Below are 14131 nucleotides of genomic sequence, written 5' to 3'. Positions count from 1 at the left end.
GAGAAATATAGCAGTATTGCAGTTTACAAATAATGTAGTGACCAAAACTGGCATCACAAATCATCAAAATCTGTTTTCCATTATCAGATCAAATATGTGTTTTACTGCAGTTTTTCCAGTCTGCAGTGCTGCAGGTTTTGCACAACAATCTAGTTGTAATGATAACCCCCTTATTTTTTAAAGCTGTGGGGACAGTAGAAGTCTGAAATAACGCCCCCAAAAAAGAAGTTAACAGGGATATGACAGGAAAGTTGTTGTGTGGGTTTGTTATCTGATGAAAGGAAGGGGAAAAAAGCTTTTGGATTTGAACAGAGCTCTATGTTAAGTTAGAGCAAGGAAATAGGTTTACAGTTAGTTACATTTAGCAATATAAAATGTCACCACAAAAATAAAAGGATCTGTTTGGTAGAATTTGTCCTTATAATTCCTGCTGTCATTAACTAAATAAAATTAAAAAAAGTTGTTTCCCCCAATTGAAGACAAAGAGCTTTATATGAATTATGGAAATAATAGACAGATAGCAAATTCCAAAATAAATAAGTGACAGTCAATTTTTAAAGTTTCTAGCTTTATTTGTCATATACTACACATATCGTTACAACAGGCTACAATATAAGCAAAATATATACAATATATACAACAAAGAACAAAATACAACCTCCAACAAAAATATATATATACATACATATATATGTATATATATATATATATATATATATATATATATATATATATATATATATATATATATATGCAAAAAAAGATGTATGAGGTCCGTACTTTTTCCTTTTGTGTACCTGAACGCATCATAAAGTCTGCTGCGGTCACTTTAAATATCTAGCTCCTCCTCCTTCACTGAGCCGCGTCATCACAAATCACAAACAAACATGGCGACGCACAGCAGCTGCACGGCTTCCCTGACTGTTTTAACGTTAATTGTGGCGCTTTTATTTGCGCTCTACGCCTCAGATTCAGGTTTAACGTGGCCAGTTGTGTCTCTAGCTGTTATTACTGCACTGGTGTCGCTGTGGTTGCGGCGGCGGGATGACGGCACTGACCGGCGGGTGTGTGTGCTGGTGTTGGGGGATATCGGTCGCAGCCCTCGGATGCAGTATCACGCCTTATCACTCAGCAAACACGGATATTATGTTACTTTTGTTGGGTTTCTAGGTAAGAGTGAAATCTCATACTGTCATTCATACACTCATATGTTTCCCTATATTAGAGTGTCTCACAAAAACTTCACGTGATGATGTTAATTAGTAAACTTAATTGATTACTATGTCACAGCAACGAAAGAAGTAAAAAACTACTAAACATTAGAATACTGAATACACTGAGTATCCAACAGTGGTGGAGGAAGTACTCAGATCTTCTACTCAAATAAAACTGTAAGAAATACTCTGCTACAAGTGAAAGTCCTGCACTGAAAATGGAAATGAAAGCAAGTATAATTAGGACAACGCAGACGTTAAAATCAAGTATTAAAAGTTCATAAAGTTGAGCAGTGCACACATAATAAGAGATGATCAAATGAAAACTCCACAGTGACGAATTTTATTCTTTGAAATGATCTCATTTTAGATACTAAACCTCACCAAGACGTGCTGAGAGAGGAGAAAATAAGCATAGCACCTATAACAGAAGTCAAAGGTGTTCGAGGTAACTGGAACCATGATGTTATTACTCTGTCTGTTTATAATTTTTTCCACGAGTGATGAAAAAGCCCAGAAAAGTAATGATGTTTAACACAAAATGCTGTGTTGCCTTTTTCAGTGGGACCAAAAATCCTGACATATGTGACAAAGGTGATCCTTCAGTGTCTCCAGCTTCTTTATGTGCTGCTGAACATGGAGACTCAGTCTCATATTCTAATGCAGGTACTGGAAAACTGTGATGTACAGTTTGTATCCATCGATGGATGGTATGCATTTGACTATTTACCAGCTGGCACATTTACAGAAATGCTGATTCATGTTTTTTTTTGTCCAAACTGTTAGTAATTGAAGGGTCACACTAGTGTTGCCATTTTATTTCTATTAAATGTTGTCTTATTTACTGCATATCTTATAGGTGCATATAACCTATGAGTAACTTCTTCTGTAATTAGTTTTATTAATTTTATAAACTGAATGTAACACCTTTTCTGTCCTGCTCCTCAGACTGATGTTATTGATTGCATTTGTATCCCAGAATCCCCCGGGCTTACCTGGCATTGCAGTGGCTTGGCTCGTGTGCGTCCTGCGTGGCAGCAGATTCATCATCGACTGGCACAACTACGGCTACACCATCATGGCCCTTAGCCATGGCCAGACACATCCGGTGGTCCGATTGGCAAAGTGGTGAGTACTGTGTGAGGCTGGTGACGGCAGTTTACTGAACCTTTTAGATTTAGACTAATAATTAAAATTAAGCCCTGGTGACTACAGATCCTTCCAAGTTATTTATTGTCATACGCACAACAACTATAGATAAGCGGTCATTGGCAATGAAAGTCTTAGAACTCAGGCTCCCTCCAACAATGCTATTAAATATTTGTATGAGTTAAACATTAGCAAGCTCTCTTAATGTTTTTACTGTTTTTTACTATTTTCATGTAATTCATGTTGATTGTGGTGAAGCCCAAAACAATTTTCCACATCGTGAATGATAGTTTCTGCCTAACCAACTTTTTTTTAGATAAATTTGGGGTTTCTAGTGCTTAGTCTACAAGAAAAACATTCTTGAATTTGAAATGTAGTATAAATTCTGGGTTTCTAAAGTGTCCCTAAATGTCACAAAATACTCAGAAAGTGGTGTGGTTTAGAAATTATTTTTTGTCCCTGTCTTCTTCCAGGTATGAACACTTCTTCGGCCCTCTGGCTACTCACAACCTGTGTGTTACCAACGCAATGAAGGACGACTTACAGAAAAACTGGGGCATCAAGTATGATTTGTTTTGCACTTGTTGTGTTATCTTTAAGAAAATAAAGATCTGAAGCTTCGCTAGCAGCGTGTAGAGAGGCTGTAATGTTCCTTACACCTGAACAGTATGAAAGTTGAAGTACACAGGATATTTATTTTGGATTTTCGGCCCTTTTTTATGTTCAAAACTAAATGGAAAAATTGTGGTCATGCTAGATTTCTGATGATAAGTCAAGCCACGCTTAGTAAACATTCCCCATAGGGACAATTTAACTATTCTTTGAGTCTCAACAGCATAGGAGCTGCTTTGGACCTAAACATGAGCTTTAAGATAAAAACTTGCTCTACCTCTCAGCCCATTTGACATTAAGAAAAGTGAAAAGAGACCATTTTAACTGTTTGCAGGGCGAAGACTCTGTACGACAGACCAGCTTCCATCTTCAGAGAGACTCCACTGAAGCTGCAGCACGAGCTCTTCATGAAACTGGCCAACACTTATCCTCAGTTCCAGAGCAAAGGGTGAGAAACACCGCAGGAGCATTTCAGATCTGTTTTCTCTCTGTGTGTATCTTCAACTCTGCTGAACTTCTGTGGGTCCATCACTACAAACAAATGTATAGTTTAAAGCCACAGAGCTTAATCTCAAACTTTAGTCTAGATCCCAAAGTTTTCAGAGACAGGAACATGTATACACTATAAGACACTTTTGTACATTTAAGGTAAAAGTCAGACTGTTAGTTAGCTGCTGTACTACACTGGTTTACCCTGAAGTACACACACTGCCTTGACTGAGCTGTTGTGTTTTTTCCCAGGTCTGAGGATGTGGACAGAACGGTTTTCACAGTTTGTGACCCCACTGGTGATACGGTGACCTTGAGAGCGGAGCGACCGGCGCTGCTGCTCAGCAGCACCAGCTGGACAGGTGAGAGGAGAACATGTTAAGATGACTTATTGAATAAACATACACATGAAGATGCATTTTCATTTAGATGAGCTAACAAATTTATTATTGTGATCAACATTTTCAGTTTAGTATTTATTTTTCCTTATATATTATGAGATTATTTTTAACTGAAGATAGGAATAAATCATACTACTAATTCTCACAGGTCTGGATGAACATTTAGCGACTGGAAACCTCTGACTTAGATGGTTTTTTTTGCAGTTCTAAATTAAAGGAAAGACAGCAGCAGTGAGGCTCATTAAGGGCTTTTAAAAAAAAGGGAATAAAAGAGGAGGGAATTCTGTTCTTACAGTGAAGAACAAGCAAATGCAGCACAACAAGGCACAAAGCAGATTTCACCCATTTATTTTGTATGGGGCATTAGTGAATCGATTTGCAAGGCATTATGGGATAACGGGTATTGTGTCCAGCAGCGCAAACAAAAGGAAGGGATCAAAGTTTGCAAATGAGGGTGACAAATAAAAAAGTGAGGCTGTGCTGTGTGCTTTAACAGAGCTGCAACAAACAGTCAGTTAGTCCATCATCAAAAAATGATTCAGCGACTACTTTGATAATCAGCTAATTGTTTTGGTCAATTTTCAGCTTCTCAAATGTTCTGGATTTGATGGGGGTTTTTTTTCACCTACGAACTGAACATTTTGGGGTTTTGGACTGTCAGCAAACAAAACAAGTTATTGAAATAGATTACCTTGGGCTGTGGGGATTTCTAATGTGACTTTATTTTGAGACGATCATTATTGTAGTTCCTGTTTTAATGGTCTGTTGCCTCGCACGAACAAAAAACAACATAGTTACTTGTAGAACATCATCACAAGATGTTTATTTAGATGAGCAAGTTACTCACCAGCTTGCTAATTATTCTGATGGTTTTGTTTGTAGAAATGTTTTTACATCCAACTTCAAACACTAAGTCAGACACTTTCATTTCAGCGTTCTAAAATCAGACATTTTAAAATCCAAAATAGTCCGTATTAAGGATGGGCAATAATATCTATATCCATCGGATATATATATCTCGGCATATCGGATATTGGCAAAAAATCCAATATCCTGCATCCCTAGTCTGTATGTTTCTAATTAAATAAATGTCTCTTCTCCCCACAGAGGATGAAGACTTCTCCGTCCTACTGAAGGCTCTTGAAGGTACGAGAGGTTTTAAACTGCTGCTGTTAAACACAGGGAATAAATATGATACTTTGTGTTTCATTACTTCTCACCTGATTGTTCTCAACAGAGTACGAAGGTTTCGTTAAAGGAGGAGCTTCATTACCACCGTTAGTCTGTGTGATCACAGGTAACCCTCTGCTGCCTCACTGTTCATCCTAATGTCTCATTTCAGAAGAGGTTTCACTCAAGTGAGTGTGTGTTTGTGTGTGTGCAGGTAAAGGTCCTCAGAAGGAACACTACAAGAAGCTGATTGAATCTCTGCATTTAGATCATGTGAAGATCTGCACTCCCTGGCTGGAGGCAGAAGATTATCCAGTCTTATTAGGTAAGAATAATGAACATTACGTATCATATTTACTGTGTGTGCTTGTGTTAAGCTCCTCTCAGAGCTGCACCTCTTCACATGAATGTGAAGGCAATTTAATGTTGGGCTCATGTTTGAATAAGCGCCCAAGACACAGCAATCTGACAAGGTCTGATATTTCTGTACAAGTTTAATTGTGACTCAGGTCTGAGCTGAATGTTTTCAGACTAACATAAAGTCTAAAGCAGCCCAGAGATTAAGAGCTGCATGATAAATTTACCACTCAACAATCATCTCTCATACACAAATAAAGTAATAAAGTCATACATAAATAAACCATGAAACACCACAAATGAGTCAGTTTTAATGTTTTTGTCTTAAATTATTATATACAAATATTTATTGTGCTTGTGACGTGTAACAGTTGAGAAAATAAAAAGCTCATACAAGCACAATCATGATAAGAACAACAGACTTTCATCCTATACCACAATCTCTGCTTCATACTTAAAAAAAGACACTTGAATATGACACTTTAAGCCCTGTGATGTGAATTTTCAACAATTTTCTGACCTGCTATGGACAAAAAATTCATTGATTAATTGAGAAAACAATCGGCATTATTAATCTATATTATAGAAGAATGTTAGTTGCAGCCTCAGGGAGCTCATTAGGGAGAAGCAAGAGCATCCAACATCAAAAAAAAAGTTTTAAAATGTGTCTGTGCAGCAGCCTGAAAGTGAATAGAAACAACTCTTCTTCCTTTATATCACTGTGGTGTGTGCACACAATATGTATTTCTACATGTGGTCCTGTCATGTCTGCTTTTGGTTGTAACATGACAAACAGCTGGGTGTATATCTGACTGAAAGAAGGCATTACTTTCATAGATAGATGAAGCCAGCTGTGTTGCGCAGTACATGTCTGAAAAAGGCTTTACAGTATTATGGTGTTCAGTGTGTCCCAATGAAGGTCAGACTGTGTTTAACCTCCTGATTCAATAAGTAATTTCCCTTTCTCACATATATTCTCAATCAGCTATTTACAGCAGATCAGCTAAACATGATTACATATGTAAAATACCACAAATAATTACAAAGAAAATTGGCTAAATCAACCTGCACCTTAAAGCTGGAGGAGCTTTAAGACGTTTACACATTCACACAGCTGCCTCAGAACGGAAAGAAGGCAGTACAATATGTCATATGTTTGTGTTGTCAGGTTCAGCAGATCTGGGTGTTTGTCTCCACAAGTCATCCAGCAGTCTGGATCTCCCCATGAAGGTGGTGGACATGTTCGGCTGCTGCCTACCCGTCTGTGCTATCCACTTTAACTGGTGAGCTCCACCCAGGCTGTCTGATTTACATTTTACACACAGCCTTTTCAATCAATAACTTAATCGGTCCCCAGTGGAGTTGGTTTGCAGTAGCAGATTACAATTATCACTCATGAAATAAAGGGTATTGTGAGATATGATCAGTACGGCAGCTCGTCAGGGACACCTACAGAGCTTTTAGTCTTTTGGTCTTAACTGTTTTTCATTAGGGAGGGTCCATTTGTTGCACTTGTTTATCAACATTCACATTGCAGCATTCTTAGTAGATTATAAATGATCTGAGTCAAAAGAACTCAGAAATAAACTGAAAGGTTTAGAAAAATTATTCAAGTGTTCTTTGTTTGATGATGTATCAGTGTTGACATTAAAAATCCCTAGAGACTCTTGGAGCAAACATATCTTTGAAAAGTGGATTTAATAAAAAAAACTTCCATGTGTGCTTGTATTGAAGCTAACATGACGGTCTCTTATTTTCCTCAGTTTACATGAGCTGGTGAAGCACGAGGAGAACGGACTGATATTCAGAGACTCCCAGGAGCTCGCACAGCAGCTCAAGGTGAGAGGAATGCCTGCATGTACCCAAAATACAGACACATAAATATGTGCTGTGCGGGAAAACCCGAATCCTGTTTTCCCATGTTTTTGTGTCTGATTGAATAATGGGAACAACAGTTTTCAAAATCAACCCAGTACTGAGCGAGAGGGCACAAAATGCACATTGGAAAATGGGTCCAGGTTGAAAACTACTTAAATTATTGTTTAAGGTACGATAAAAGGGAATTCAGTATGTTTTAGCTAAAAGATTCAGTGCCTGACTTTTGGACAAGATCTGACTCATAGCTTTCAACACATAGTTAGAGAGTAACTTAACACCAGGCTGAAAAGCAGTATTTCACTGCCTTATTTGGTTAAGGGATTCAAGCCCCTTTCAACTCAGTAGTGAGCTCTGTTACACCTGTAACCACATCCGTCAGTGATGTCACTGTGTCCTCGAGTTCACCTGTACATCACTGCAGCAAGGTAAGTCTTGAAAAACAATGTCAGCAAAAATGAGATTTTCAGGGGGTGTTAAGTTACTCTTTAACACCTGACAGAGTAATTCAGACAGGATTTATACTGATCAGAGTGGAGCTGCAATTCTGCTGTCTGCATTTCACACTCATTACAGTATTTTCCAATTTCTTTGGCTTTCAGGTTTTTGTTAACATCCTTCTGTACACAAAATGCCATACTCCTGTGTGACCCCTGAAATTTAATTTAATCAATGAGGTCATTTTAAAGTTTATCAGAGCATCACAACACTGTGTATGTTCATCACTACATTTTAGTTATTGTTGCTTTTTAAAATGACTTTTTTTGCACATTATATAAATAGAAACAAGAAAAAAAATCAGCAACTTGTGCAGAAGTCAGTATAGAAATGATGTCAAGTTAGAATGATTTATGAAAACTTTTACTTAATGAATATGCCATTTTACTTCAAATATAAATGAGAGAAAATGATGACTGTTCTGTTTTTATTTAGGACACACACAGAAGCATATTGACATCACCTATACAATTAATTCATTTAAGATATAGTGAGCGACAGCAGTAGAAGTGTAAAGGACATTAGTGTTGTTAATAAATTCTGTTTAGATCATTTAGGACCTTTCAGAGATCTGCTGTGTCCCTGTCTTCACTTTTTAAGTTTCCCTTAAATGGTTATGATTTGCATTTGTGTGTTTTCAGTCTCTCCTGTCAGAGTTTCCCAGTTCAGAGGGCAGACTGGGAGTGTTCAGGAAGAACCTCCGCACCAGCAGAGGGCAGAGCTGGGACAACAACTGGGACCAGAACCTCCTGCCTCTGCTCACTGCTCCCTGATAAACCCCAGGTTAAGACCAGAGAGGGACTTTTAATGACCAATACCAATATCTTTAGACTATAATGCATCTAACATTTGAGGTGAAGCGTTATTATCACGTTAGGAGTGTGTGACAAACCAACAGAAAATGACTTGACAGGGAAAAATGGCAGAGAAGTCATGTTAGAATATTTGGGATGAAAGACAGTAGGTGAATCTTTTGTTTTGATGTCTCTTTACATGAAGGTAGAGGATTAGATCTGAATCCAAAAACTTTTCATTCCAGTGTTTGTTTGTTTTTCTACTTCAGAGCACTTGAATGTATAAAGGACTCTTTGATACAATGTACATTTGTAAATAAAATCTTTATTGTGCTACAGATGTGTCACCTGTACAGTTTGATCATTTCTATAGCAGAGTCTCGGTTGTAAGGGAACACGTGGCTGACGGCTTCTGTGATCACATGATGGCTGATTCCTGCTTTTTCTGTCAAAACAGAACAAACTCAGTCAGTTAACAGGAAAGGGTATCAATAAGTGTAAATAAAAGAACACCAGCCTGATCCATTAAATACTAGTGTGTTTAGCTAATGTCTTTGGCTCAACATTAGTCTTAAGACTTGTGTAAGGGCAGTACTGAGAGTGATTTTAAGAGAGGTCTTTGTGCATTAAACTCAAGACATCTGTAAGAACGAAACCTCTCTTACCAAGCTGCAGCTTAAAGCCACTGTACGTCTCCTGGTTTCTGATGGTGGAGCAGATGAGGACCTCAGGGGGGACATCAGGAGACGAACACCTCAAGATCTTGGACAGCAGCTTCACCAGACTTTCTACAACGTCAGGGTCATACACCACATCTGCAGCACAAGGAAGAAACATCTGCATCTAGTTTTCATTGTTCACACAGTTGAGGCAAGAGGCTGACTATGTTCCCTGTGGAGTTTACTGAGGGCACCAAACTCCACTCTATAGAATACAGTTGTATATATGTTAAAAAAAATGAACAGGAGAGTGGGAGGGCTGCACAATTAATTGAAATATTATCAAAATCACAATATGGCCTAGTGAAATGTCCAAATCACAGGAGCTGCAATTATTTGATAAAAGGCGTCACCACTCAAAACGTACAGTGCCCTCCAAAAGTATTGGAACAGTGAGTCCAATTCGTTTACTTTTGTTGTAGACTGAAAACATTTGGGTTTGACATCAAAAGATGAATATGAGACAAGAGATCAACATCACCGCTTTTATTTCCAGGTATTTACATCTGGATCTGATACACAACTTAGAAGATAGCATTATTTGTAATGGAACACAAAATTTTTAGGTGAGCAAAAGTATTGGAACATATAAACTTAAAATAGATTAAAGTGAATGAGACTTAATATTTAGTTGCAAATCCTTTGCTTTCAATAACTGCATCAAGCCTGGGACCCACTGACATCACCAAACTTTTGCATTCTTCTTTTGTGATGCTTTTCCAGGCTTTCACCGCAGCCTCTTTCAGTTGTTGTTTGTTTTGGGGGGTTACTCCCTTCAGTCTCCTCTTCAGCAGGTAAAATGCATGCTCTATTGGGTTTAAGTCTGGAGACTGACTTGGCCAGTCTAAAACCTTCCACATCTTGCCCCTGATGAACTCCTTTGTTGTTTCGGCAGTGTGTTTTGGGTCGTTATCTTGCTGCATGATGAAGGATCTCACAATCAGTTTGGTTGCATCTTTCTTTAAATTAGCAGACAAAATGTTTCTGTAGACTTCTGAGTTCATTTTGCTGCTGCCATCATGTGTTACATCATCAATGAAGATGAAAGAGCCCGTCCCAGAAGAAGCCATGCAAGCCCAAGCCATGACATTACCTCCACCGTGTTTCACAGATGAGCTTGTATGTTTGGGATCATGAGCAGATCCTTTCTTTCTCCAAACTTTTGCCTTCCCATCACTTTGGAAAAAGTTAATCTTTGTCTCATCAGTCCATAAAACTTTTTCTCAGAATTTTTGAGGCTCATCTCTGTACCTTTTGGCAAATTCCAGCCTGGCCTTCCTATTCTTCTCGCTAATGAGTGGTTTGCATCATCTGGTGTAGCCTCTGTACTTTTGTTCATGAAGTCTTCTGCGAACAGTAGATTGTGATACCTTCACTCCTGCCCTCTGGAGGTTGTTGCTGATGTCACTAACAGTTGTTTTAGGGTCTTTCTTTACAGCTCTCACAATGTTTCTGTCATCAACTGCTGATGTTTTCCTTGGTCTACCTGTTCGACGTCTGTTGCTTAGTACACCAGTGGTTTCTTTCTTCTTCAGGACATTCCAAATGGTTGTACTGGCTATGGCCAATGTTTGTGCAATGGCTCTGATTGATTGTCCATCTTCTCTCAGATTCACAATTGCTTCTTTTTCACCCATAGACAGCTCTCTGGTTTTCATGTTGGTTCCACCTCTAAATGCAGTCTGCACAGGCAAAACCTATCGTACCCAATCTGAAACTGAGCTCAGACATTCAGTGCTATTTATTGTTTGAATAATCAATGTAATTGGGAGACACCTGGGCAACAAAACACACCTGTCAGTCACATGTTCCAATACTTTTGCTCTCATGAAAAATGGGGGGGTTCAAACAAAAGGTGCTATCTTCTAAGTTGTGTATCAGATCCAGATGTAAATACCTGGAAATGAAAGCTGAAATGTTGATCTCTTGTCCCATATTCATCTTTTGATGTCAAACCCAAATATTTTCAGTCTACAACAAAAATAAAGGAATTGGCCTCACTGTTCCAATACTTTTGGAGGGCACTGTAACAGCTTTGGTTCAGTCTGAGTTTTTTCAAACTAATCTCTGACATTGATCATTTAGAACTGCTCAGACTGATAAGACTGAACTCTGACCTGCAGCAATGACGGTGTCAGCCCCGATCTGTTTGATCTGTTCCTCTGTCACTGTCGTCCAGTCCATCTCCTCCACAGCGACTGTAGGAGACATCTGCTCAGTCAGACCGTTCAGCTGGACGTTGTCTCTCAGCTTCTGCAGGACTTTGTGGTGACAGTCACTGAAGATGTATCTGTTTGGACCGCAGGAGTGACAGATGGTGATGCCCGTCAACCCCACACCGCTGCCCAGCTCCAGGACTGTCCTACAGACCAGAAGAGAAGGAAGGAAAGGGAACAGATTTATAAAGAGTTAAAGAATGCAGTAATGAAAAGTAGAAATTTGAATTTGAATTTTTCTTTTGTAGCTAAATTCCTTCTCGTGGTGGTTTTAGGGTCTGGATACCTGCCAGTGAAGGCCTGCTGGTGATCCATAGCCCACTCTGCCAGGTAAAGAGCAGCCTCCCAGGTCACCAGGCCAGTGGTCCCCTCTGAGATCAGAGCTACATTTTCCAGCAGGCTGACAGCATCTCCACTAGGCTGCAGGACAAAACCCAACACAGAGATGTTAATGTCAGAAGGGACAGCGTACAACTGCTTTTTTTTATTTTCAAACTGTCTCTATGACATTTTAGATCCCCGTCCAGAACTGAGCAAGTGATGTCCAGGGCTGTTGACACTCATTTAAGATCAGAACAGCTTTATAGCTTTAAAAATCATCCCCTGAGGAAATACATCTTTGTGATTATTTTCAGAGAGCCACAACAAATAAGACAGTCATCTGCACTATGAGAAGCCCGGCTGTAATCCAATGAGTGAGAAGTGTTTGCAGCAGGTCTGGTACCAGTAAGTAGTTTTTGTAACATTCAGTCGTATCTTCGGCTCCCACCACTTCAGCCAGCGCGTCGTACAGCTCGTCCAGAGGATCACAGCCTGCAGCCTCCTGCTGTGGAGAGACGACACAAGAGAACTGTTACTTTGGTCACCAAATTTGTTGCTGTTACTGGTGTGATGTCCGCCCAACACTTCAGTCCAGAGTGAAATATCTCAGCAGCTCCCTGATGGTCATGCAACTTTGTACAGACATTCATGGTTCTCTGAGGATGAATCCTACCAACTCTGGTCATTTACAGACTTTTCATCCAGTGCCATCTGCAGGTCAAAGTTTCTAATTGTCCCACACTTCAGTTAAAGGCAGGACACCTTTAAAATATTGACAACTAAACAAAAATAAAAAAAATAACCCAGTGATTAATTAAGAACATAATTAGATGATTACCTGAACATGAATGTAAGGTGTAGCCCTAAATGAGTAAATGATGAATTCACTTGCGTTCTATTAAGGAAGTTATTCTGGAAATCACAACAGCTTTCAAACTAAACTAAACTAAACTAACTGAAATAAGTCTCGGAACTTATTTTTCCTATAATTAAGAAAATACTGTGTTATTTCCTGGAAACTATAAAGCCATTATTGTGAAATTATTAGGAAGTAATGTTTTCCAAAAATGTATATGAAAGTTGTTCAGAGACACACTGACAGTCCACCAACCCGTCTGATGATCTCAGAGAGGAACAGTTTCCTGTATCTGACTGATGGTGGAAATTTCCGGCACAAAGAGTGAAGACATGTCTGTGAAAAACACAAAAGATGCGTTACTGTGTATTTTATTGATAACTGCTTAACGATTCTAAGATTGTGACAGGTTTGTTTGCAGGCTGACTTACCTGTTTTAGGATGTCAGAAATCAGGTCTGATGATTTGTTGCTTTCAAGATCTTTTTCCAAAAACTGAAAAGCAGAAATGATCAATTAGAATTCTGAAGTAGTTTAAAGCATTTAATGAGAAGCATTTGCTGATTAGTTTTTGAACTCAAAAATGTCCCATTTTCTTAGAATTACAGATTAAATCTCACTAGGCCTATTTGTATAGTCTTTCAGAATCCCACCCTTTATTATCAGCATTTTAACTTTAATCTTAGAATAAAATAATTTTTATGTCAGAATCCCTTTTCAACAGGCCACAAAACCTGGTGCAGATGGGCCAGTCACAAATACTTCATGGCTCCTTTGCATACATTAATCTACTCTCTTTACTATTTCACAGAACATTAATGGAGACTGGTAATGAATTTGGCAGGTATTTACATTTATAATTTTCCAAATTTAAATATTTATCGAGATTATTTAAAACTGAATTCGACCTCTTTACATGCACATTCAAGCCATAAAACTTTTAAATCAATCCGGGGTCTTCTGAACTGATGGTTGAGATCATTCATTAATGTGTATGCAGCAGAGTCCGCTGATCTGTGAAATAATTTCACTTATATTTTTACAGTGAGTATATTTACAGCTGAGCAAATCACGAATATACACATATTTGAATGGAGGTTGTCGTGACATTTGCTCCACACGATGCATGTAAACAGAAAAAATAAACCCTCCAGTAACCGGTCATACTCACAGTCCAGGGAAATGTAACCAGACGACTCATTGCAAAAAACGATACTTGAAAGTCTCGTAAAATATCCGTCTTATTAACTCTGTTTCTGTCTGAAGTTTGGTTCTGCTCTGAATGATCCATGTTCAACGTGTTCGTGTTTACTTCCCGTTTACCCATAATGCATTTCGATTGTTTCTTCCCGGACCTGCTGGGTAGTGTAGTTTTTTTTTTATTTCAATTAGTTTCATGTAGACTTTACGTCAGTATAAAACATGCAGTAAATAGTTTAATCATGGTATTAATTCATAAAA

At 38.5% G+C, this 14131-nt stretch overlaps 2 protein-coding genes across 2 annotated transcripts; one reads left to right on the top strand and one right to left on the bottom strand.

The window, feature by feature from the left end:
* Positions 1-848: 848 nt before the first annotated feature.
* alg1 (ALG1 chitobiosyldiphosphodolichol beta-mannosyltransferase) lies at positions 849-8897 on the top strand. Its single transcript, XM_033644185.2, has 13 exons — positions 849-1170; positions 1585-1662; positions 1777-1880; positions 2194-2342; positions 2837-2926; positions 3310-3423; positions 3717-3826; positions 4973-5011; positions 5103-5162; positions 5250-5360; positions 6561-6675; positions 7156-7231; positions 8407-8897. Exons 1-13 carry the CDS (start codon positions 888-890, stop codon positions 8536-8538), a joined length of 1461 nt encoding a protein of 486 aa, XP_033500076.1. The 5' UTR covers positions 849-887; the 3' UTR covers positions 8539-8897.
* Positions 8865-13986, bottom strand: eef2kmt (eukaryotic elongation factor 2 lysine methyltransferase). Its single transcript, XM_078161402.1, has 8 exons — positions 13842-13986; positions 13103-13165; positions 12927-13007; positions 12219-12320; positions 11781-11914; positions 11396-11640; positions 9225-9374; positions 8865-9004 (listed from the first exon to the last, which is right to left on the bottom strand). The coding sequence occupies exons 1-8, from the start codon at positions 13959-13961 to the stop codon at positions 8904-8906; spliced, it is 996 nt and encodes a 331-aa protein (XP_078017528.1). The 5' UTR covers positions 13962-13986; the 3' UTR covers positions 8865-8903.
* Between the last annotated feature and the right edge of the window lie 145 nt (positions 13987-14131).

This window comes from Epinephelus lanceolatus, chromosome 18 (assembly GCF_041903045.1).
Source record: "Epinephelus lanceolatus isolate andai-2023 chromosome 18, ASM4190304v1, whole genome shotgun sequence".
Classification (NCBI taxonomy): Eukaryota; Metazoa; Chordata; class Actinopteri; order Perciformes; family Serranidae; genus Epinephelus; species Epinephelus lanceolatus.
Note: the sequence above shows the minus strand (reverse complement) of the source record. Positions and strands in the feature narration are given on the sequence as shown.